Source organism: Cherax quadricarinatus, chromosome 47, assembly GCF_038502225.1.
Source record: "Cherax quadricarinatus isolate ZL_2023a chromosome 47, ASM3850222v1, whole genome shotgun sequence".
Classification (NCBI taxonomy): domain Eukaryota; kingdom Metazoa; phylum Arthropoda; class Malacostraca; order Decapoda; family Parastacidae; genus Cherax; species Cherax quadricarinatus.
The window spans coordinates 1,083,186-1,110,134 of NC_091338.1; the positions used below are offsets into that span (position 1 = coordinate 1,083,186).

Below are 26,949 nucleotides of genomic sequence, written 5' to 3' on the forward strand. Positions count from 1 at the left end.
TCTCTCTCTCTCTCTCTCTCTCTCTCTCTCTCTCTCTCTCTCTCTCTCTCTCTCTCTCTCTCTCTCTCTCTCTCTCTCTCTCTCTCTCTCTCTCTCTCTCTCTCTCTCTCTCTCTCTCTCTCTCTCTCTCTCTCTCTCTCTCTCTCTCTTCCCGCGTGTCAATATAACTTCAGTGTTTATTGTGGGACGTTATGAACATTGTCAGTCACCTGACTGACACTACCATCATGGCTTCGTGTAGCATCCTTGAGGGAGGTTCCTTGATGCTAGTGAGGGGCTCTTGACCCGAGGGATTGTACCTATCATACCCTTCCTGGGGTCTAACCTGATTCTCTCCCCATTCCCCCGGACGCTGTATGATAAAAAAGGGCTTAAGACTTTCCCATAAACATAAAAATTTCAAAAGTAAATTTTCCTTAGGCGAATAAGGAATAAACTAAGAAGTTTACCAAGACTTCGATGTTTGTTCCTTACTGGTGTGTAATAATAATAATGTAACAGCGAGGGTTAACCACAGGGTCTCGTAACGTTCATTATACTACAAAAGCAGGTAAATTCTCTTGTCATAATTCACATATAACCCGCACATACAAGAATGAAACTTATCTCGACGTTTCGGTCCGACTTGGACCAGTAATTAGCCATAGTCACGGTACTGTACCTTATTATTTTGTCATACAGTGGAAGAGCCACACCTGCTGGTCTCTACACACCTGCTGGTCTCTACACACCAGCAGGTCTCTACACACCTGCTGGTCTCTACACACCAGCAGGTCTCTACACACCTGCTGGTCTCTACACACCAGCAGGTCTCTACACACCTGCTGGTCTCTACACACCTGCTGGTCTCTATACACGTTGGAAGTAGAAAGACCATACTGGTAGTTATAAGAGAAGGAGAGGGCAAAAACGAATAGGAGAAACAGGTGAATGAAGACGAGGCTACGAAGTACGCAGTAGTATCAGAGCAACTAGTTACATGTTGACGAAGTGCGCTCTCAGGGAGTAAGAAAAATGTTGAAACTGGCCACCCAATACAGCGAACTTCAAAGATTTTTGAACTTTTAGAAAGAAAAGAACTTTTTTGTGTGATAGTCGAGAACCAGTCTAATTCCTGTTTCACTTTAAGAAAGCTGTTGTAAGGAGAAACGTAACTTGAAACCTTGTATATTGGATCATTTCTGAAATGTTCCAAGCACTTACGCAAGAAAGGAAATTAATCAAGATAGAAAACCCACAGAAGATAATGGAGTAGAAGCCGTTTTTTGCAATCATTATTTCTTGAAATCTTCTTCCTCCAACATCCTGTGAAATTTCATCCCCACGTGACTTTCAGAAGTTTAGGCACCGTACTTCCTACCTCCAACTCTCTGGCTTCTTGGCTTGCCTGTAACACTGGATATTGCCGTAATCACATAAAAATACCCCAAGTCACAAAGAATCACTCCTCTAAATAACAAAAAAAGGCACAATACCGTGACTGGAACGATACACAAATAACCCGCACATAAAAGAGAGAAGCTTACGACGACGTTTCGGTCCGACTTGGACCGACTTGGTGTGACTTTGTCAATGGTCCAAGACGGACCGAAACGTCGTCGTAAGCTTCTCTCTTTTATGTGCGGGTTATTTGTGAATCAATCCTCTACACCGAGGGATTTCTACCTGCTTGAGACCCAAGCCAAGACTTACCTCAACCTTCTCCTCACACTCCCACATTTTATACATGTATTAATAAAGCGACTGGATGATACCCAGATGCTGCACATGTGTCTAATTCTTCAGCAGCAGTGTAAATACACCGAGAAGTGTATATCTACATACACACACTTCAAGTTAATATTTGTTGCAGGGTTTACAATGTTTTTGATTAGTGATTTTCAGGATGAATGCAGCCTTAATGACCCTCGTGTAGACGATTCTCCCTAAACTTAACAAGCCAGTCAGTCTCCTCACCAATCTTGGGACGTTCACTTGGGACGTTCACTTGGGACGTTCACTGTACATAATGAAAATATCTGTCTTCATCCGTCTTACATCACCTACCAATCATCCATCTCTCAACCGACCGCTGTATGCCTGCAGGAAACTGCATTTGTTACCCCTTTCGTAGGATCAAGACTCAGTATAACCCCTACAGATTTAGCGGCTTCCCTTTCCTCTCCCGCTGAATATAAAATAACCATCTTAAATCTTTCATATTTTTGCGTAATATTAACACCACATATTAAACTTAGACGCCAGATTTTCACTGACTCTAAACTCTTTCTTGCTGCAACATATAAAGACCATGCTTCACACCTCATCCTTGCTGCAACTCCCATACGCAAGCATCACAATTATGTTGCTACGCAGTAACATAGAAAAAATATTCCAGCAGTTACATTGTCATCGAAGGCTCCACCTCGGACACATCCTAGACTGACCAAACTTTATTTACAATTAAAGGCTTTAATAAGTAAGTCTTCTTGATTTCCTACATACCTGTCTTTCATACGATTTCTTTGAGAATTCACCGTTAAACCCTGGCTTTGATACAATCATTTCGTTGATTAAACCACCGTAAATCCTGGCTTTGATGTTCAGGTTTTGTTGACAAACCACCGTAAACCTCCTGGTTCTAATGCCACAATTTCGAGTTTGCCACGCTGATAAAAGTTACTGTGGTAAAATACCTAACACTCAGAATCCTTCAGTGGCATCCAGGGCGAAGTTCTTGGCTGAGAAATATTATCAACTTTGGCCTCTAACTTGAGAGACAAGTGTTTGCTGGTGGTAACAGCCATGGCCTCCCTCCAGCCTCTCCTTAAAATACATAGTTTTTTTAATAACTCGTTTGTCTACGTGTATTTCTGAATTAGGCAAGTTATGTTAGGTTAGGTAAGGTTAAGTTCAGTTAGGGTAGGTTAGGTTAGGTTACGTTAGGTTAGGTTAGGTTAGGTACCAACAGTGTTATATGACTGCGAGGCATGGACACCAAATACTGCCTCAAAGAGAAAGGTAGAGGCAGTGCAGATACCATTTTTGAGAGGATTGTTTAGTGTGAATATTATGAAGAGAATTCAGAGGGCAGAAACTACCAAAAGTATAATTATGAGGACAGAGAGAGGGTGGAGGTGGTTTTGGTAATTACAAACCATGGCCGGCAGTAGCAGTCTGGTTGATCAGGTCATGATCCAGCGCGAGGCCTGGTCATGGACCGGGGCGCGGGGGCGTTGATCCCCGGACCACACTTGAGGTATACTCCAGGTATGGAGGAGAATAGGATCGTCAAGAGAGTATAGAAATCCGGGGTGGAAGGAAGGAAGGGTAGGAGTCGTACCAGGAAGAGTTGCAAGGAGAGGAATAAAAGAGGTTTTGAATGTTAGGTGCTTGAGCATCTTGCAGGCGTATGTGTGTTGGATCAGCGTAAATGGAGGCAAGTAGTTTTAATGGCCCTTGATGTGTTGTTGGAGTGTGAGCAAGGTAACGTTTATGAAGTGATTCAGGAAATCCGTTCAACAGAACTTGTCTTGGAGGTGGGAAGTACAATGCCTGCATTCTGAAGGACGGGTGGGATTGTTGCATTTCAGAGAGTCATTGTAATTGTCATGTCTGGACGCTTCTGGCAAGATACCTATTAAATTGTTCAATAAATAAGGGTGAATGGGCTTCGTTTTGATTCTGAGTGGGATCACCAACATCACCACCACCACCACCACCATCACCATCACCACCATCACTACCACCACCACCATCACCACTACCATCATCACCACCACCACCACCACCACCATCACCCCTACCATCACCACCATCACCACCACCACCATCACCACCACCACCATCACCACTATCATCACCACTACCATCACCACCACCACCACCATCACCACCACCACCACCATCACCACCACCACCAAGCACTTGACACAGCTACTTTTAGACAACATGTAAGCCTTTCTACCCCATTGTGTCTACTGTCAAAATGGCTCTTACTTCTGTTTGGTCTACCACTACCACACCTGCCACTACCACACTTGCCACTACCACACCTGCCACTACCACACTTGCCACTACCACACCTGCCACTACCACACCTGCCACTACCACACCTGCCACTACCACACCTGCCACTACCACACTTGCCACTACCACACCTGCCACTACCACACTTGCCACTACCACACCTGCCACTACCACACTTGCCACTACCACACCTGCCACTACCACACTTGCCACTACCACACCTGCCACTACCACACCTGCCACTACCACACTTGCCACTACCACACCTGCCACTACCACACTTGCCACTACCACACCTGCCACTACCACACCTGTCACTACCACACCTGCCACTACCACACTTGCCACTACCACACCTGCCACTACCACACTTGCCACTACCACACCTGCCACTGCCACACTTGCCACTACCATACCTGCCACTACCACACTTGCCACTACCACACCTGTCACTACCACACCTGCCACTACCACACTTGCCACTACCACACCTGCCACTACCACACTTGCCACTACCACACCTGCCACTACCACACTTGCCACTACCACACCTGCCACTACCACACTTGCCACTACCACACCTGCCACTACCACACTTGCCACTACCACACCTGCCACTACCACACCTGCCACTACCACACTTGCCACTACCACACCTGCCACTACCACACTTGCCACTACCACACCTGCCACTACCACACTTGCCACTACCACACCTGCCACTACCACACTTGCCACTACCACACCTGCCACTACCACACCTGCCACTACCACACTTGCCACTACCACACCTGCCACTACCACACTTGCCACTACCACACCTGCCACTACCACACCTGTCACTACCACACCTGCCACTACCACACTTGCCACTACCACACCTGCCACTACCACACTTGCCACTACCACACCTGCCACTACCACACTTGCCACTACCACACCTGCCACTACCACACTTGCCACTACCACACCTGCCACTACCACACTTGCCACTACCACACCTGCCACTACCACACTTGCCACTACCACACCTGCCACTACCACACTTGCCACTACCACACCTGCCACTACCACACTTGCCACTACCACACCTGCCACTACCACACTTGCCACTACCACACCTGCCACTACCACACTTGCCACTACCACACCTGCCACTACCACACTTGCCACTACCACACCTGCCACTACCACACTTGCCACTACCACACTTGCCACTACCACACTTGCCACTACCACACCTGCTACTACCACACCTGCCACTACCACACCTGCCACTACCACACCTGCCACAACCACACCTGCCACTGCCACACCTGCCACTACCACACCTGCCACTACCACACCTGCCACTACCACACCTGCCACTACCACAACTGCCTCTACCACACCTGCCACTACCACTCCTGCCACTACCACACCTGTCACTACCACACCTGCCACTACCATACTTGCCACTACCACACCTGCCACTACCACACCTGCCACTACCACACCTGCCTCTACCACACCTGCCACTACCACTCCTGCCACTACCACACCTGTCACTACCACACCTGCCACTACCATACTTGCCACTACCACACCTGCTACTACTACACCTGCCACTACCACACCTGTCACTACCACACCTGCCACTATCACACCTGCCTCTACCACACCTGACACTACCACTCCTGCCACTACCACACCTGTCACTACCACACCTGCCACTACCATACTTGCCACTACCACACCTGCTACTACTACACCTGCCACTACCACACCTGTCACTACCACACCTGCCACTACCACACCTGCCACTAACACACCTCCCACTACCATACCTGCCACTACCACACCTGCCACTACCACACCTGCCACTACCACACCTGCCACTACCACTCCTGCCACTACCACACCTGTCACTACCACACCTGCCACTACCATACTTGCCACTACCACACCTGCTACTACTACACCTGCCACTACCACACCTGTCACTACCACACCTGCCACTACCACACCTGCCACTAACACACCTGCCACTACCATACCTGCCACTACCACACCTGCCACTACCACACCTGCCACTACCACACCTGCCACTACCACACCTGCCACTACCACACCTGCCACTAACACACCTGCCACTACCACAACTGCCACTACCACACCTGCCACTACCACACCTGTCACTACCACACCTGCCACTACCATACTTGCCACTACCACACCTGCTACTACTACACCTGCCACTACCACACCTGTCACTACCACACCTGCCACTACCACACCTGCCACTACCACACCTGCCACTACCACACCTGCCACTACCACCAACACCTACGTCCAAGAGAAGCCAGGATCAGCTTCACATTATCTGGCTCACAAGCTTTGTGTTTATGGGGATATTGTGTGCCTAAGACAGGTGTGTGATGGTAATAAGGACTAGAAGGCAGAATACACATATGCTACTTACTACAGAAATCGATGCTACAGCAGCTACAACGACCACTAACCCCCTGCATGTGCTGTGCCAACAGGAGAAGATGCTAGAATTCATTATTGCTTTCTACATTGTCACTCAGATCAGTAGATGAATGGTTCTCTGAACCATTCATCTACAAACCTGTCAGACTCTGCAACTTTTTGGGATCTTAATACTTGGGAATTCTTCGCTTGCCTAACTCTTGGGCACGACCTACTTCCACATTGAACAAATGTGACACAACCTATGACTGCTGCACCTCTCCTACCAACGGTTTATAAGCTCCTTCTCCGCACGTATGCCGTATTCTATTCAAGATTGATGGACTGACCACATCGACTCAAGGTTGAGGGACTGATTACCTCATTCTCCTTCTGTTCTTCAAGATTCTCCTTTGTATGGACTGATGAAGCCACTGTGTGGCGAAACGTTTCCTCAATAAAGATACCCAAGAGTTGCATGTGTGTCTAATTTATCAACACTCAGTTCAGTCGAGTGGTCACACCAGCAGCTATCATCAGGAGGCTGGATTAGCGGCAGGAGGATCGAGCCTCAAGCACTCTGCATAATAAGTATCGTGTTGCCCAGAGTATATTAGTTTGCAATGAAATTACAAACAATTACACCCTCAACATCTTCCATCAATCTTGTCTTAAATTTCGCTTTTATTATTATAGACTAAATAGATTCACGTTCACGACGTTCACGTCATGATGTTCATAACATCTGTATGTTCATACAGATGTTCATACAGATGTTCATACAGATGTTCATACCGATGATCTGGTGTTAAGATGTTGAAACTGAGTGTTTGTGTTGTCCTCGTCTCTCAGACATCGTGTGTGTGTTGTCCTCGTCTCACAGAGTCATGTGTGTGTGTGTTGTCCTCGTCTTTCAGACGTCGTGTGTGTGTGTTGTCCTCGTCTTTCAGACGTCGTGTGTGTGTGTTGTCCTCGTCTTTCAGACGTCGTGTGTGTGTGTTGTCCTCGTCTTTCAGACGTCGTGTGTGTGTGTTGTCCTCGTCTTTCAGACGTCATGTGTGTGTGTTGTCCTCGTCTTTCAGACGTCGTGTGTGTGTGTTGTCCTCGTCTTTCAGACGTCGTGTGTGTGTGTTGTCCTCGTCTTTCAGACGTCGTGTGTGTGTGTTGTCCTCGTCTTTCAGACGTCGTGTGTGTGTGTTGTCCTCATCTTTCAGACGTCGTGTGTGTGTGTTGTCCTCGTCTTTCAGACGTCGTGTGTGTGTGTTGTCCTCGTCTTTCAGACGTCGTGTGTGTGTGTTGTCCTCGTCTTTCAGACGTCATGTGTGTGGTCCTCGTCTTTCAGACGTCGTGTGTGTTGTCCTCGTCTCTCAGACATCGTGTGTGTGTTGTCCTCGTCTCTCAGACATCGTGTGTGTGTTGTCCTCGTCTCTCAGACATCGTGTGTGTGTTGTCCTCTTCTCTCAGACGTCGTGTGTGTGTTGTTCTCGTCTTTCAGACGTCGAGACAGAGTAAGAAACTTACTCTCAACTTGCTAAAAAAAAAAAGTTCCCGTCATGGTAGGTTCCTTGATAGCAGTGAGAGGGGCTCTTGATCCAAGGAATTTGACCTGGCTTCTTTTCCCTGGAACGAATCAGAGAGCTTCCCATTCCCCTCCAGGCGCTACATGACAAAGTGTTTAGGTAAGTATAATGTTAGGTAGGAAACAAGACAAGTGTTTCCTGACGCGGGTCGTAGATATATGATGACCCACAGCTGGAGCTTTTGGTCATCTGACCGAGGCCTTCCGCTGGCTTACCGGTCCACCAATTTAAAACTTGGTTAATTTGGTTTAAATCCTATCACTACACTATGCGTGTTTAATGTTGCTCGTCATCCTTTCACCACAAGACAAAGAAAAAAACACATTAATCCCTAAAATAATGATTAAACGAACTTTAAACATACATGTGCTGAGAGATATACAACTTAGGTGTATGTTCTGTGTATCATAATTTTTGTTAATAACTCTGAAAGTGAACATAAATCATTCTCTTTATATTTTGTGACTCACGAAGCACAAATTAAAACGTTCATATTTTTATTTTGTGAGACTGTTAATCCAGTGTCCTGTATGAGACATTTTATCAAAAAAAAAAAAATCTTTTTGCATGTTGGTTAATATCAGGCAGGTCTTATTAACTGTCACTATCCATTAAAACTTGAAGCAAGGCAGAATTTACAAGCTTTCTTAATTAAATGAGACCTTTCTTCTTCACCAGTTTTATTCTCTGACAACCAGTTTAAAGTTTTATGTAACCTCTTCCTGTGTTGCGACTCTGATAGACTGACTGGTGAGATAAGCGGACAGAGGATCGAGTCTCCACCTCTCCTGCAGTTAAATATACACAACATGATCGCTCTGTGTACTAGCACAGTACTGTGCTTATGATCACCGTCAACAATGATTCACAATACTGTGGCTGATGTAATTCATATATAACAATATATTAATATCTCTACTACTACTACTAAAGATGGAATTAAATGGTATAAAATAACGACACAATGGAAATATATTTCCATTCTACTACTAGTACCGTCACCGCCACCATCACTAACTCGTTTCTTCCTTTCGATCTTTTGTTCTGGGCTTCTCTGCTTTTCCTCGTTCAATTGTGACCTGACAATGGTCCAGAATGGACCGAAATGCCATAAGTTTCCTCCCGCAAGTGTAGTTTATTTGTGAGATTACCACCTTGTATATCACCAGTGTGGCAGGCACAGCAGCACCACTGACTGTCTTCCACCTGTGTTGCAGGTACAAAAGCATCATTGACTGTCTTCCACCTGTGTTGCAGGCCCAACAGCACCAATGACTGTCTTCCACCTGTGTTGCAGGTCCATTAGCACCAATGACTCTTCCACCTGTGTTGCAGGTCCAACAGCACCAATGACTCTTCCACCTGTGTTGCAGGCCCAACAGCACCAATGACTGTTTTCCACCTGTGTTGCAGGCCCAACAGCACCAATGACTGTCTTCCACCTGTGTTGCAGGCCCAACAGCACCAATGACTGTCTTCCACCTGTGTTGCAGGCCCAACAACATTATTGACTGCCTTCCACCTGTGTTGCAGGCCCAACAGCATCATTGACTGTCTTCCACCTGTGTTGCAGGTACAACAGCGAGCAACACAGGCAACGATGGGATCAAGTAAGCAGGGAGGTGGAGGAGAGAGGTACCTACGACCTGACACAGACAGAGCTGGTGTATGGTGCCAAGTTAGGCTGGAGGAACGCACCCAGGTGTATAGGTCGTATACAGTGGTCAAAACTGCAGGTAAGCCAGACTCTACTGGTCCTTGTATCGAGGTTGGTTGATTACCTTTAAACCTATTAACTGCATGAGGGTCATTATGGCATACTGTTACCTATACTACCAAAGATATTTTAATACCTAAAACAGGTATACGTCATGTACTATATATGTCATCTTTATATCAACAATGTATCTCTTAAATGTTTTGTGAAAAAGAATGAAAAGATGGGGTGGTAGGGGAAGTGGAATATTCAAATGGCTTCAGAAAGAAATCCAGATATTCTCCCTTGAAGCCTTTTTATGAACTTCTCCGAGGCTGTGGGTCCCACAATTTACACCAGAGGTGGACCCCATCTATATAGATCATGATTACATTCCACTAGATTCAAATATCATAATCCCGTGGCTAAAACATTTCGCCAAAACTCCTGGCTTAGGAAAGGAAGCTAACTGACGACGTTTCGGACTGTCTTGCACCACTGACATGACAGTGACCCAGGAGGGACCGAAACGTCGTCATACTCTCAATCTTCCTCCATTACACTCCAAACTTTTTTTCATACTCTTCTCCTTTTTTGTTGAATCAGACGAGTGTCAATTTTTTCCCAAAGGAGAAGAGGTCCTCTCAGAACCCAGAGTCTCGCCTCATTAAAATCTGTCAGTGGAAGGACTTGAAAACACAGCTAATGAGGTTACAATCAATCCACTCTGAGAGTTGTGGTTGATGGAGTGTTGCTCCGCCATCCTCTCTCTGCTATTCAATTTCTCTCCCACCGGGATATATATTGACTTGATTGGATATACTCTGTGGTAATGCATATATATATATATATATATATATATATATATATATATATATATATATATATATATATATATATATATATATATATATATATATATATATATATATATATATATATATATATTAACGTTTTTTGTGCGTGAATACAGAAAGTTGTGTCTCCCATGTCTGTTGCAGTGTAGACTTTATGTTGAGGGACTGAGATTACCTTACCTTCCTTATTATCTTCTACCTCTTCAGTCTTCGGTATTGTATGGATAAAGCCACTGCTTGGCAGAACAGCAACAGAATAAATATACCCAGATGTTACACATGTGTCTAAATTATTATCTGTTAGTTATTATTTTAATCATCTCCGCTCTGTCTGGGGTTGACATAAAGATGAGTTATGTGCTAAAACCAGTTTTGATGTAATGTTTATTGGTACTGGATATTCAGTGTCTTGTAAAATGTAAATTATGGCTTGATGTGAGCTGTGTTGCTAGTGTGGGTTTATATTTGAGCATTCTGGAAAGTGTTGAGCTAAAATTATCATTGTGTTGCAGGTGTTTGATGCTCGCTATGTAACCACTGCCAGCGGTATGTTTGAGGCACTCTGCAACCACATCAAGTATGGCACTAACAAGGGTAACCTCAGGTGAGTGTGTGTGGATGGTGGGGGTTAGGAGAGTGTGGGTATTGTGGACTGTGTGGGGTTGAGGTGAGGGAGGAGAAGAATGTTGCATAAATTTTACCTGATTTCCCTCACTCAAACACTCATTACATCTAAGCAGAATAAAATTTTGAATCTCTGGGCGTCACTTTGATGTTCAGTAGGTGTTCGTCTCCTCTGTAACCACAACACATTTGTCAACATATCTTTACCTATACGCTACAAATTCTTTTTATTCTTTTTCATTCCCCATTTCCGTACACGTTCCCGTTGTTTGCATCATTGCAATCTATTGCATGATCTTATTTTCCTCTGAGGTGTTTATTTCCTCAGCTCTTGTTGTGAACGCATAATTAATGCGCTCATTACAATACAGAAAAACGCTTGGGAATTTTATTGAAAATTTTCACAATACGTTACGATTTACATAATGGTTCAATACAAAAATAAATTGTTAATGTTAATAATAATTTTCCGTAGTTATCTTGAGGTTACGATAGTTAGGTAACTTATAACACTTAAATTTATTACTTAATGACCCACTAGAACTTAAGTGTCTCTTTGTTAATGGTAAATTACTTTTTTCAGTCTAGTGACAGTAATATTTTGTCAAATTCTGACGAGGACATGGAAAAAACGAGACTGGGGAAATGTAATTAAGAGAAGACGTGTGTCGCGCGGCCACAACACCGACGCTGCTACTTTGATACTAATTGCGAATCTAGAACGTAAATAATACATTCCTGAACTTGATGGTCAATCATCATTTTAAGTTTAAATACAGTCACAATGATCTATGAAAGTTTAAATACAATCACTATGATCTATGAAAGATATCATTATGTCCTTGTACGCCAGATTTATTTTACTTATTATTATTATTTATTTTATTATTATTATTATCATTTATTTTATTATTATTATTATTATTATTATTATTATTATTATTATTATTATTATTATTATTATTATTATTATTTTCGCCCGGGTCTTTTCCAAGTAGTGGTGACCCGGCCTTGGCTCCCTATCTGGGGAGTATCTCGAGACTTAAGTCTCCCATGGAAGGAGGTACAAGTACCCCCCTCATCTTTGGGACCAAGTGTCCCCAGGCCTAGCCACAGTCCCCGCCCTCACGGGGCTCGTAGGGAGAAGCTAGGTCTCTCTGGTCTGCCATCTGCCCCGCCCCAAAGGGGCTCGTGGGGATGGCAGTCTTGTGAGCTGCAGGTGGTGGCAATACTGGTGTAGGCTATATTGCAACCTCTGGCATTAGCATAGGCTGTATTGCAACCTCTGACACTGGTGTACGTTGTATCGCAACCTCTGACACTGGTGTAGGTTGTATTGCAACCTCTGACACTGGTGTAGGCTGTATTGCAACCTCTGACTCTAGTGTAGGTTGTATTGCAACCTCTGACACTGGTGTAGGCTGTATTGCAACCTCTGACACTGGTGTAGGCTGTATTGCAACCTCTGACACTGGTGTAGGTTGTATTGCAACCTCGACACTGGTGTAGGTTGTATTGCAACCTCGACACTGGTGTAGGCTGTATTGCAACCTCTGACTCTAGTGTAGGTTGTATTGCAACCTCTGACACTGGTGTAGGCTGTATTGCAACCTCTGGCACTGGTGTAGGCTGTATTGCAACCTCTGACACTGGTGTAGGTTGTATTGCAACCTCGACACTGGTGTAGGTTGTATTGCAACCTCGACACTGGTGTAGGTTGTATTGCAAACTCTGCACCAGTGAAAGCTGCATTGCAACCTTTTTTCATAATTATCTATCCCAGTTATCTTTTAATTCGTTACCTAAAAGCTTTCCACAGTGTAAATGGTGGGACCGTTTATTATCCTATTATTATTATTATTATTATTATTATTATTATTATTATTATTATTATTATTATTATTATTATTATTATTATTAATTATTATTATTATTATTATTATTATTATTATTATTATTATTATTATTATTATTATTATTATTATTATTATTTTGTCTATTATGCATTATTATTAGAGACATAGTTATGAAGATGCAATTGATGCAACACTTGCAACATTCATGCAGGAATGTAGCTTGTATCCTTCCAGCAGGATTGAGTTTCGTAAATTCTTCATATCAATGCAAAATATTTGTACAGCAAGTTTAACAGAGTGCGACCAACAGCAGTCCACTAACAATCATCCAACGTTTTCTTTCTCTGCTTGGCAGTACAAGTGCAGGAAAACTTAGGCACATATTTTCCTGAGAATGGGAATCGACCCCGAGACCTTTCGGTTGTAAGTCTAACGTTCTGAAGTACTAGAGTAAATGGTTTAAAAGGTAAGCATTCCATCAGGGTCCCAGAACACTACATAACTCCTACACTTACAACATCCTCTCGCGTTATATACTGGTTCCCTTTCCCTCGCATTTCTGTGTCGTCATAAGTTCCATTCTTCTACGTGCGGGTTATTTCTGTATTGTTCCAGTCACCGTATTGTGACTTTTAAATCTTTATATGACTCCTCTTTGTGTTTTCCTGGCCTTCGACAGGTCGGCCATCACCATCTTCCCTCAGAGAACTGATGGTAAACATGACTTCCGTGTCTGGAACCCTCAACTCATCAGTTTCGCAGGTTACAAGCAGGAGGATGGTTCTATCATTGGTGACCCCCTCAACGTTGAGTTCACAGAGGTCAGTCCTTTTTCGCCTCTAACAGTCTACTAGCTCTGCTTATTTTCACAAATTGTGTTGAAGAATTGGGATGGTCTAGGCCCTAGACCATCGCAGTTCGTATAGCCTAGACTCTAGGCCATACGAACTTTGTATCGCTCTTCTCACTGCTTTTTTAAGATAAAGTCTTTAAATATGTTTTAAGAATGTTTTTATACCAATAGGACAAACTTGTAGAATGTTCGTTTTACATATCAACGAGCTTTAAATCAGCCATATATTTAGTATGCCTGTTTCCAAAAGTCAAGCCTATTATAGGTAAACATCTCACTGGTTTAAACCAAAAAGTCACGTCTGTTCACTAATGTAGGCATCTGACAAATAAAAACGCGTAATATGCACTTATCTTTACTGATTAAAGACGTATAATATATTTACAATCTTCAAGAGGAATAGTAGCAGTGTAGATTATTGAAGTAAAACCTGATTACAAGCTTATTAGTATATGTTAAATTTAATTTATTCACTAATGAAAACTATTCAAAATCCAACATTAGACTAATTATATAAAAAACGCATGACACATAAATCATAAAACTTTCACTAATATAAGAATGTGTAACTGTCACACGACGTTAAGTACACACAGTGTGTGTGTGTGTGTGTGTGTGTGTGTGTGTGTGTGTGTGTGTGTGTGTGTGTGTGTGTGTGTGTGTGTGTGTGTGTGTGTGCAGAAACTTTCCATACAGTTTATAGACCCATAGAAGACAATCGCAATCATCCAATATTAGCAAAAGGAACTGGGCAAATACAAGTCCATTCACTAATTATTATACAGCAGCAACCTATACCTGAAACCGAGTCCACACCAAGCAACCAGACAGTCCACACCAAGCAACCAGACAGTCCACACCAAGCAACCAGACAGTCCACACCAAGCAACCAGACAGTCCACACCAAGCAACCAGACAGTCCACACCAAGCAACCAGACAGTCCACACCAAGCAACCAGACAGTCCACACCAAGCAACCAGACAGTCCACACCAAGCAACCAAACAGTCCATACCGAGCAACTTCAGACAGTCCACAACAAGCAACTTCAGACAGTCCACACTAAGCAACTTCAGACAGTCCACACTAAGCAGCTTCAGACAGTCCACATAAGGCAAAGTATGGATTAAATGATCGTGTGTTATAGATACTCCATTCGTGACGCATGCTTCCAGAGGCAAAGTCAACACTGTAGTTACTCCACACTGGATAACACTGCCAAAACCATAACCAACGAGCATTAGTACAGAGATCTCCGAGGCTTTCAGAAGACATTGCCATTAAATCACTAAATAGACATAGGCTTCAGACATAATAGAATGCTCAAAAAATCTAAGTCTGCATGTGAGGTTGTGTGAAGGCATAGTCACCTAGCTCATGTCCTTCCCTGGTTGACGGCGATATACCAGAGTCGAGGCCTCCCCAGACTCATTGTGTAGATAGTACAAGGTGGCTCCAGGACCCGCCTCTGGTTCACTCAGCATTACACTTTAATATCAGACCTATTTTACAGTATTAGAAAAATGATAAATAATAGAGAAAATAATATGGGTTTTGTAAGATAGATCCTGACAGTGCCATTTAACACTAGTTTCAGTAACAATCATAAGAGTAAAACATTAATAGACACTAAAGAGAGACAAGCACAAAATTATGTACAGAAATCCGTTATACTGACTCCATGCCTGGTAGTAGTAGTTGTGATGTTAATGCGCAGGTACCCACAGGTGTGTCAGCGGCTGGGGTGGAAAGGACATAACAAGACGTGGGACGTGCTACCTCTGGTACTGTCCGCTGGAGGTCACGACCCGGAATGGTTCGATATCCCTCCCGACCTGGTCCTCATAGTGCCCATCGTCCACCCTGAGTAAGTATGGAAGAACTGTTGTTGGTATAGACTCTAGAAATAATTACCTAACAAGAGTAGTTTGTCATTAGATGACCTACTGAGTGATGCCGGCACTATGGCAAGGCAATGTCTGGGAACATCTGTCCAGGTGCAGTAAACAGTGACTTATAACACCAGTGTCCTAGGTAATTACAACATGTATAATAATTGTATTTATGTGTACCTGTCCCTAAATAAACTTACTTACCGCTGTGATATACTCGTGCGGTCTGAGTGTGCAGAGGAAAACATGTGTCGGGATACATGAAGGTATACTCGTATATATCTACGATGTGATTGCAGAGAACAAAATCTTCAGAAATAAACAGTGGTAAACGTGTTTCAAGGAATGACCTTAAGTTTTTTCCGCTGAAAGCCATTTTGTTCTCCATAACAACCTTAACGAGTTTCAGTTGTCTTCAGCAACGTCATGATGAACGATGTTTCACAAAATCAATAAGATAAGCATTTCTTTTTCTTCACTAAAATATACAAATCTTATCCAGATTTAGCATCTTCGTCTAGTGAAATGAGAGTAATAGTGTGTTAAGATTAATTAAATTCTCTTAAGTATTCCAGGATGCAATGGCGCTCTGAGATAAGAGATTCTTGTGTCGACAGATATAAGTGGTTCTCAGAGTTGGAGTTGCAGTGGTACGCCCTGCCAGCAGTGGCATCTCTCATGTTTGACTGTGGAGGGTTGGAGTTCCCAGCTGCTCCATTCAATGGCTGGTACATGGTCTCAGAGATAGGAACCAGAGATCTGTGCGACCCACAGCGCTTCAACATACTCGAGGTGATAAAAATATAAACTTTGTGTTGATACAAGATCAGTGTTTACATCTGTGTTTGTGGTTATTGTTAAAATGTCTCCTGGTGTGAATCATTAATCCATTATGTACATTATAGGTGGTTTCATATTGTTCACTACATACACTCACATTAATCAAACTGATAGATCAGCAAGCTTCGTGTGAGTAGTATAACCAGTGACACTTTTAATGTTCCCACCCATTTCAAGGAAGATTCCGTGACGCAGGTGGAAGGCTTTTGATCCAGAGAACTAGAGCGTTCTACTTTCTTGGATCAGTCCTGGTTCTCTGAAAGCTAAAGTCTTTTCCAGCAAAATGGAGAAAATTTAAGCGTGGCCTACATATTTAATAAACACACTCCTTCACCTTGTATATATAACCATCGCGTATGTTAACCATAGCTGTGTAGAGCACGCGAAGTATATAATACACGATAAACACCTTTGTACATAAGAAAAGTGAATAAATATGTTTTTCTCTAAATAAATTTTGTTCCAGACGGTGGGTCGCAAAATGGGTCTGGACACTCGCAGCGCCACTAACCTGTGGAAGGACAAGGCACTTGTTGAGGTCAACATTGCTGTCTTGCATTCATTCCAGGTCAGTTCTCAATGTATGGTGTGCTGGTGGTGCTTAGTGTGCTTGATTAACATTGAACTTTGTCAAATCATAACTTGAAAAAGTTCACCTTCTAGTAAAAACTTGTTCCTCTGTTTTAGTCTACTCTTTTTTTATGAGTTTTGCTGCCTTTTGCCTCGATGTTGAATGTTGACACAGTCGAGACTTTTTAGAGTTAATCATTTTGACTTTGCTTATTTATAAAATTGAACTGAATTTTACGCCATCTCTCATAGAGGTTAAATGTGACCATCATGGACCACCACTCAGCAGCGGAATCGTTCATGAAACATTTCGAAAACGAGCAGAAGCTTCGTGGTGGATGTCCTTCTGACTGGGTCTGGATAGTTCCTCCACTATCTGGGTCCATCACTCCAGTCTTCCACCAGGAGATGTGCCTCTACTACCTCAAGCCTTCCTACGAGTACCAGAACCCCGCCTGGAAGGTTCACGTCTGGAAGAAAAACAAAGACGTCAATAGGAACTCTATTCGTAAAACCAAACGGAAGTTCAGATTCAAAGAGATAGCAAGGTGAGAGAGAAAATGAATAAGGAAACCCGAAAGGACACAAAAACGATAGCATGAAATACACCCAAAACTAGTTAACCAGACATACCAAATCTATTTTTTCCACAGCTAGGCTTTCTATTTAAAGGTGGAAGGAGGGGGTGCCTTCAAAATGATGAATGGTTCTTGAATCATGAAAATGGTGCTACCCCCTTCTTCCTCAACCCTGATGGCCTCCCATTCCCCATACGATATATATCCCTCACCACTTTATTAAAAATTCATATGTATATATATATATATATATATATATATATATATATATATATATATATATATATATATATATATATATATATATATATATATATATATATATATATATACATATATACATATATATATATATAATGTATATATATATATATATATATATATATATATATATATATATATATATATATATATATATATAATGTATATATATATATATATATATATATATATATATATATATATATATATATATATATATATATATATATATATATATATATATATATATATATGGTTAATTTCATTACTCTACTACTTGTTAAATATAATAATGTGACTTCTTGACTGTGATTCCTCAGAGCAGTGAAGTTCACCAGCAAACTGTTTGGGAAAGCATTATCGAAGAGAATCAAAGCGACCATCTTGTACGCTACTGAAACTGGCAAGTCTGAGATGTACGCCAAGAAGCTGGGAGAGATCTTCGGCCACACCTTCAATGCTCAGGTCTTGACACCTTACATCCTCCAGTTTTACATTTAAAAGCTTGAATGTATATATATATATATATATATATATATATATATATATATATTTTTTTTTTTATTATCACACCGGCCGATTCCCACCAAGGCAGGGTGGCCCGAAAAAGAAAAACTTTCACCATCATTCACTCCATCACTGTCTTGCCAGAAGGGTGCTTTACACTACAGTTTTTAAACTGCAACATTAACACCCCTCCTTCAGAGTGCAGGCACTGTACTTCCCATCTCCAGGACTCAAGTCCGGCCTGCCGGTTTCCCTGAATCCCTTCATAAATGTTACTTTGCTCACACTCCAACAGCACGTCAAGTATTAAAAACCATTTGTCTCCATTCACTCCTATCAAACACGCTCACGCATGCCTGCTGGAAGTCCAAGCCCCTCGCACACAAAACCTCCTTTACCCCCTCCCTCCAACCCTTCCTAGGCCGACCCCTACCCCGCCTTCCTTCCACTACAGACTGATACACTCTTGAAGTCATTCTGTTTCGCTCCATTCTCTCTACATGTCCGAACCACCTCAACAACCCTTCCTCAGCCCTCTGGACAACAGTTTTGGTAATCCCGCACCTCCTCCTAACTTCCAAACTACGAATTCTCTGCATTATATTCACACCACACATTGCCTCAGACATGACATCTCCACTGCCTCCAGCCTTCTCCTCGCTGCAACATTCATCACCCATGCTTCACACCCATATAAGAGCGTTGGTAAAACTATACTCTCATACATTACCCTCTTTGCCTCCAAGGACAAAGTTCTTTGTCTCCACAGACTCCTAAGTGCACCACTCACTCTTTTTCTCTCATCAATTCTATGATTCACCTCATCTTTCATAGACCCATCCGCTGACACGTCCACTCCCAAATATCTGAATACGTTCACCTCCTCCATACTCTCTCCCTCCAATCTGATATTCAATCTTTCATCACCTAATCTTTTTGTTATCCTCATAACCTTACTCTTTCCTGTATTCACCTTTAATTTTCTTCTTTTGCACACCCTACCAAATTCATCCACCAATCTCTGCAACTTCTCTTCAGAATCTCCCAATATATATATATATATATATATATATATATATATATATATATATATATATATATATATATATATATATATATATATATTAGGAAATATAAATCCTGGGTGGAGGGAAGGACGGGTAGTGGCCAACACACTGGCCATTAAGTTTTAAGACTCGCTTGCCATGGGTTCGAGTCTCAACTATTATGATTTCGTGAGTCATAACAAGAAGGGTTGGAGGGAGGGGGTAAAGAGAGTTTTCATTGCTAGGAGGCTTGAACATCCATTAGGTTTGAGTGAGCTCATTGGCTAGAGTGAGTGGAGACAAGTGATTTTTATGACCTGAGGTGCTGTCGGAGTGCAGGCAAGGTAACATTTGTGAAGCGATTCAGGAAAACCGGTTAGAGTGCACTATAAAGCAGGAATGTGAATGTTGCAATTAGGAGGATCATCTGAACTGTGATATCTGCACTCTCCTGCATGACAGTGAATGACTGCATGAATGATGATCAAATGAATGATGGTGAATATGTATCCCATTTTTAGGGTCAACCTTCTCGGTGGGAGATTGTTGGTGTAACTTAAAAAATTATATATTTCAAAGGTCATTTATCTTTCAAGGAATGCATCTTGATGCTGGGAAGGGCTCTTGATTTAAGGAATTGGAGTTGCCCTCCCCTTTTTTGGATCAAACCAGATTACTTCACAATTTTCTGTTAACATTCAGGGTTAACTGAGTTAACTACACAAGTGGATTCTTCACAGAAACAGTGTATTTAATGTTTGAGAAAAGGAATTAATGGATGTTTTGTCAGTACCCAGGTACAGGGACTTGTGTATACCCAGGTACAGGGACTTGTGTATACCCAGGTACAGGGACTTGTGTATACCCAGGTACAGGGACTTGTGTATACCCAGGTACAGGGACTTGTGTATACCCAGGTACAGGGACTTGTGTATACCCAGGTACAGGGACTTGTGTATACCCAGGTACAGGGACTTGTGTATACCCAGGTACAGGGACTTGTGTATACCCAGGTACAGGGACTTGTGTATACCCAGGTACAGGGACTTGTGTATACCCAGGTACAGGGACTTGTGTATACCCAGGTACAGGGACTTGTGTATACCCAGGTACAGGGACTTGTGTATACCCAGGTACAGGGACTTGTGTATACCCAGGTACAGGGACTTGTGTATACCCAGGTACAGGGACTTGTGTATACCCAGGTACAGGGACTCTTGCGTGTTCCCAGGTACAGGGACTCTTGCGTGTACCCAGGTACAGGGACTCTTGCGTGTACCCAGGTACAGGGACTCTTGCGTGTACCCAGGTACAGGGACTCTTGCGTGTACCCAGGTACAGGGACTCTTGCGTGTACCCAGGTACAGGGACTCTTGCGTGTACCCAGGTACAGGGACTCTTGCGTGTACCCAGGTACAGGGACTCTTGCGTGTTCCCAGGTACAGGGACTCTTGCGTGTACCCAGGTACAGGGACTCTTGCGTGTACCCAGGTACAGACAGGCAGTTGGAGTCACTCGCCGTTAGGGAAACTTCTTGCAGAGGGCACCACAAAACCCCACCCCCTGAAACACATGTATTTTTTTCACTCCATCTCTCTAATCAACATGTCAGAGAGTTCATGTTTTGTAATTTTTAAGCCACATTGAAAACCTAAAAAAATTATCTTTATTTTTACAAATTGGCCTTAAAAACGCACCTTTATAACTTCCCGTTTTCGGCTTATTCTTACAAAATTTCAGTATTGTTTAAAATTCCTCTACAGATGCTTCTTGATATATTAATGAAGGATATGGAGTGAAAACATCAACGGCAAGTTGACTAGGCCTACCGTGGCACCTTCTACCGTGGCACCTTCTACCGTGGCACCTTCTACCGTGGCACCTTCTTCCCTTACTACATGAAGGGTTTTTTTCTTCGATAATAACCACTAGAGTACACGGGTCGTACTCAAGCTTCGCACATTCATGGCCTCGGGTTCGATTCCGGTGCAGTTCTGTGTATAATAAATAAATATAGAGTATATACATGTGTATATAATATTATACAGTATATAATTTTTCTTGTAGGTTTACTGCATGGCGGACTATGATTTAATTAATATAGAACACGAGGCTCTGGTGCTGGTGGTCACTTCAACGTTTGGTAATGGTGATCCTCCTGAGAATGGTGAGGTGAGTACCCAGGCTTCTTAGTGAGCTGTATAGCTGATAGTCTTGATCCAAGGAACTGTAACTGCTCTCCCTTTCGTCGGATCAAACCTGTTTGCCTTCTATTCTCTAAGTGCTGTATGACCCTTAAGAATTTAGTGCTTCCTATTGAATGTAATGATAATAACGTAAGTTTTTTTTTTAAACATTATTTTGCAGATAGACTATTCTTAATGTTAATTTGTGATAGATTTTTAAAAACAGCATATTAGCTTTTCTGTCACATTTTTTTCAGTCTATTAATAAGGTAACAGCTGTAAAGCAGTTTATGTATGAACTGTGACCATGAAACAGCTGTATGTACAGTTGTTAACATCGTTATCAGAAAATCAGTGAGTGATTGCAAGCCAGAGCTTCCCACAAAATATTTTTATTTTGCTCTAATCATATGGATTATCTGAGATAAAATACTAACGAGTCGATGAACATTTCTCCGAAGAAATTGAATCCAGGTAAATATGTTTTATACTGTATATTTTCTTTTAGTAGCGTTTGTTTTGCATGGTCGTTTTTCATTAAAAAGTTTTAGTTCTCAACTTAAAAACTTTTAGTAACCACCATGAGGAGCATGTGAGCCAGGGGTCCCACCATGAGGAGCATGTGAGCCAGGGGTCCCACCATGAGGAGCATGTGAGCCAGGGGTCCCACCATGAGGAGCATGTGATCCAGGGGTCCCACCATGAGGAGCATGTGAACCACCATGAGGAGCATGTGATCCCACCATGAGGAGCATGTGAACCAGGGGTCCCACCATGAGGAGCATGTGAGCCACCATGAGGAGCATGTGAGCCAGGGGTCCCACCATGAGGAGCATGTGAGCCAGGGGTCCCACCATGAGGAGCATGTGAGCCAGGGGTCCCACCATGAGGAGCATGTGAACCAGGGGTCCCACCATGAGGAGCATGTGATCCAGGGGTCCCACCATGAGGAGCATGTGAACCAGGAGTCCCACCATGAGGAACATGTGAGCCAGGGGTCCCACCATGAGGAGCATGTGAGCCAGGGGTCCCACCATGAGGAGCATGTGATCCAGGGGTCCCACCATGAGGAGCATGTGAACCAGGAGTCCCACCATGAGGAACATGTGAGCCAGGGGTCCCACCATGAGGAGCATGTGAGCCAGGGGTCCCACCATGAGGAGCATGTGATCCAGGGGTCCCACCATGAGGAGCATGTGAACCAGGGGTCCCACCATGAGGAACATGTGAGCCAGGGGTCCCACCATGAGGAGCATGTGAGCCAGGGGTCCCACCATGATGAGCATGTGAGCCAGGGATCCCACCATGAGGAGCATGTGAGCCAGGAGTCCCACCATGATGAGCATGTGAGCCAGGGGTCCCACCATGAGGAGCATGTGAACCAGGAGTCCCACCATGAGGAACATGTGAGCCAGGGGTCCCACCATGAGGAGCATGTGAGCCAGGGGTCCCACCATGAGGAGCATGTGATCCAGGGGTCCCACCATGAGGAGCATGTGAACCAGGGGTCCCACCATGAGGAACATGTGAGCCAGGGGTCCCACCATGAGGAGCATGTGAGCCAGGGGTCCCACCATGATGAGCATGTGAGCCAGGGATCCCACCATGAGGAGCATGTGAGCCAGGAGCCCCACCATGATGAGCATGTGAGCCAGGGGTCCCACCATGAGGAGCATGTGAGCCAGGGGTCCCACCATGAGGAGCATGTGAGCCAGGGGTCCCACCATGAGGAGCATGTGAGCCAGGGGTCCCACCATGAGGAGCATGTGAGCCAGGGATCCCACCATGAGGAGCATGTGAGCCAGGGGTCCCACCATGAGGAGCATGTGAGCCAAGGGTCCCACCATGAGGAGCATGTGAGCCAGGGGTCCCACCATGAGGAGCATGTGAGCCAGGGGTCCCACCATGAGGAGCATGTGAACCAGGGGTCCCACCATGAGGAGCATGTGAACCAGGGGTCCCACCATGAGGAACATGTGAGCCAGGGGTCCCACCATGAGGAGCATGTGAGCCAGGGGTCCCACCATGAGGAGCATGTGATCCAGGGGTCCCACCATGAGGAGCATGTGAACCAGGAGTCCCACCATGAGGAACATGTGAGCCAGGGGTCCCACCATGAGGAGCATGTGAGCCAGGGGTCCCACCATGAGGAGCATGTGATCCAGGGGTCCCACCATGAGGAGCATGTGAACCAGGGGTCCCACCATGAGGAACATGTGAGCCAGGGGTCCCACCATGAGGAGCATGTGAGCCAGGGGTCCCACCATGATGAGCATGTGAGCCAGGGATCCCACCATGAGGAGCATGTGAGCAAGGAGTCCCACCATGATGAGCATGTGAGCCAGGGGTCCCACCATGAGGAGCATGTGAGCCAGGGGTCCCACCATGAGGAGCATGTGAGCCAGGGGTCCCACCATGAGGAGCATGTGAGCCAGGGGTCCCACCATGAGGAGCATGTGAGCCAGGGATCCCACCATGAGGAGCATGTGAGCCAGGGGTCCCACCATGAGGAGCATGTGAGCCAAGGGTCCCACCATGAGGAGCATGTGAGCCAGGGGTCCCACCATGAGGAGCATGTGAGCCAGGGGTCCCACCATGGAGCATGTGAGCCAGGGGTTCCACCATGAGGAGCATGTGAGCCAGGGGTCCCGCCATGAGGAGCATGTGAGCCAGGGGTCCCACCATGGAGCATGTGAGCCAGGGGTCCCACCATGAGGAGCATGTGAGCCAGGGGTCCCACCATGAGGAGCATGTGAGCCAGGGGTCCCACCATGAGGAGCATGTGAGCCAGGGGTCCCACCATGAGGAGCATGTGAGCCAGGGGTCCCACCATGAGGAGCATGTGAGCCAGGGGTCCCACCATGAGGAACATGTGAGCCAGGGGTCCCACAATGAGGAGCATGTGAGCCAGGGGTCCCACCATGAGGAGCATGTGAGCCAGGGGTCCCACCATGAGGAGCATGTGAGCCAGGGGTCCCACCATGAGGAGCATGTGAGCCAGGGGTCCCACCATGAGGAACATGTGAACCAGGGATCCCACCATGAGGAGCATGTGAGCCAGGGGTCCCACCATGAGGAGCATGTGAGCCAGGGGTCCCACCATGAGGAGCATGTGAGCCAGGGGTCTCACCATGAGGAGCATGTGAGCCAGGGGTCCCACCATGAGGAGCATGTGAGCCAGGGGTCCCAACATGAGGAACATGTGAGCCAGGGGTCCCAACATGAGGAACATGTGAGCCAGGGGTCCCACCATGAGGAGCATGTGAGCCAGGGGTCCCACCATGGAGCATGTGAGCCAGGGGTCCCACCATGAGGAGCATGTGAGCCAGGGGTCCCACCATGGAGCATGTGAGCCAGGGGTCCCACCATGAGGAGCATGTGAGCCAGGGGTCCCACCATGGAGCATGTGAGCCAGGGGTCCCACCATGAGGAGCATGTGAGCCAGGGGTCCCACCATGAGGAGCATGTGAGCCAGGGGTCCCACCATGAGGAGCATGTGAGCCAGGGGTCCCACCATGAGGAGCATGTGAGCCAGGGGTCCCACCATGAGGAGCATGTGAGCCAGGGGTCCCACCATGAGGAGCATGTGAGCCAGGGGTCCCACCATGAGGAACATGTGAGCCAGGGGTCCCACCATGAGGAGCATGTGAGCCAGGGGTCCCACCATGAGGAGCATGTGAGCCAGGGGTCCCACCATGAGGAGCATGTGAGCCAGGGGTCCCACCATGAGGAGCATTGTTCCATTTATCACAGAGCACTTAGTAATTTCCAGTATATTTTCCAGCGGCAGGGGTCCCTCTCTCACTCTGTCGGGGCCCTCTCTCACTCTATCAGGGGCCCCTCTCATTCTGTCAAGGTCCCTCTCTCACTCTGTCAGGGACCCTGTCATTCTGTCAGAGGACCTCTCTCACTCTGCCAGGCTCCCTCTCTCGCTCTGTTAGGCCCTCTCATTCTGTCTGGGGCCCTCTCTCACTCTGTCAAGGGCTCTGTCATTCTGTCAGGGGGGCCCCCCTCTCTGCCTGTTTCCTACCTCCATGAACACACTCAATGACCGACTTGTTAGACCAACTTTGACTTTCCTTCTTACCTCGTAAGTTCTCCCCTTTTAAACTACTTAACTTTTGGAGGGATCTCTGCCCTCAGTCTTGCAACACTTTATGACCTGTGTGGGTTTAGCGTTTTATGTGAGTATAAAAATAATATAGAAACTATACAAGCGGTGTTTACAGTTCTTGGTCCTCCAAGGAGGTTCAGTGATGCTAGTGAAAAGTCTTGAATTAAGGAAATGAAGCTGTCATTCCCTTGGATCAAACCTGATTATCTCCATTTATCCAGACGTTGTATGATCCTTGCTAGCTTAGAATAAATGTAATAAATACATTATGCCTATGTAGTTATTAATTTTTTATTTCGGCATGCAACAACTTTCCCATTTTAATTTTTTACTGAGTATTTCTAGTGCATGAAGTGTGTTGATGTCTCTGTTTATCCTCTCCAGGATTTCTCCAGAAGAGTCTTCTTCAAGTACAAATATGTGAAGGTACATGTAACTCTTAAGATTTGTGTGTTAGTGTGTGTGAGGTCAGGTGTGCACGGTGCCACAACTGTCTCAGTGTGAGGTCAGGTGTGCACGGTGCCACAACTGTCTCAGTGTGAGGTCAGGTGTGCACGGTGCCACAACTGTTTCAGTGTGAGGTCAGGTGTGCACGGGGCCACAACTGTCTCAGTGTGAGGTCAGGTGTGCACGCTGCCACGACTGTCTCAGTGTGAGGTCAGGTGTGCACGCTGCCACGACTGTCTCAGTGTGAGGTCAGGTGTGCACGCTGCCACAACTGTCTCAGTGTGAGGTCAGGTGTGCACGCTGCCACGACTCTCTCACTCGAAGAGTATCATATTTATTACTTAAAGTTTTAAGAGTGCTCTCCAATTGAACTCTAAATTGTTGTAAACTTTTGTAATTGTGATCTGAAGTTTTTAAATTAACCACAAGAGTTAGACGCATGTCCATCAACTGGCTGTCTTTACGGTCGAAAAACGTCGACAGTAAAGATACATAGCTATTGCACATGTATCTAACTCATCACCTTATAGGAATTATGTGTCACTTATCAATCATCTGCCAGACAATTGCACACAAGTTTTTTT

The 26,949-nt window shown here is 44.8% G+C and overlaps 1 protein-coding gene across 4 annotated transcripts in view; it reads left to right on the forward strand.

Moving 5' to 3' along the window:
* Nos (Nitric oxide synthase) overlaps positions 1–26,949 on the forward strand; it is a 192,190-nt gene that overhangs the window by 144,220 nt on the left and 21,021 nt on the right. For 2 of the 4 annotated variants that reach the window (XM_070094650.1, XM_070094651.1), the window contains exons 4-13: positions 9,613–9,775; positions 11,105–11,196; positions 13,752–13,893; positions 15,652–15,791; positions 16,434–16,608; positions 17,123–17,224; positions 17,479–17,774; positions 18,386–18,530; positions 21,686–21,790; positions 26,303–26,344. In XM_070094650.1, coding sequence (XP_069950751.1) covers positions 9,613–9,775; positions 11,105–11,196; positions 13,752–13,893; positions 15,652–15,791; positions 16,434–16,608; positions 17,123–17,224; positions 17,479–17,774; positions 18,386–18,530; positions 21,686–21,790; positions 26,303–26,344 — 1,402 coding nt within the window. The remainder of the gene's footprint in view (positions 1–9,612; positions 9,776–11,104; positions 11,197–13,751; positions 13,894–15,651; positions 15,792–16,433; positions 16,609–17,122; positions 17,225–17,478; positions 17,775–18,385; positions 18,531–21,685; positions 21,791–26,302; positions 26,345–26,949) is intronic. The other 2 variants (XM_070094652.1, XM_070094653.1) reach the window with 1 other exon arrangement.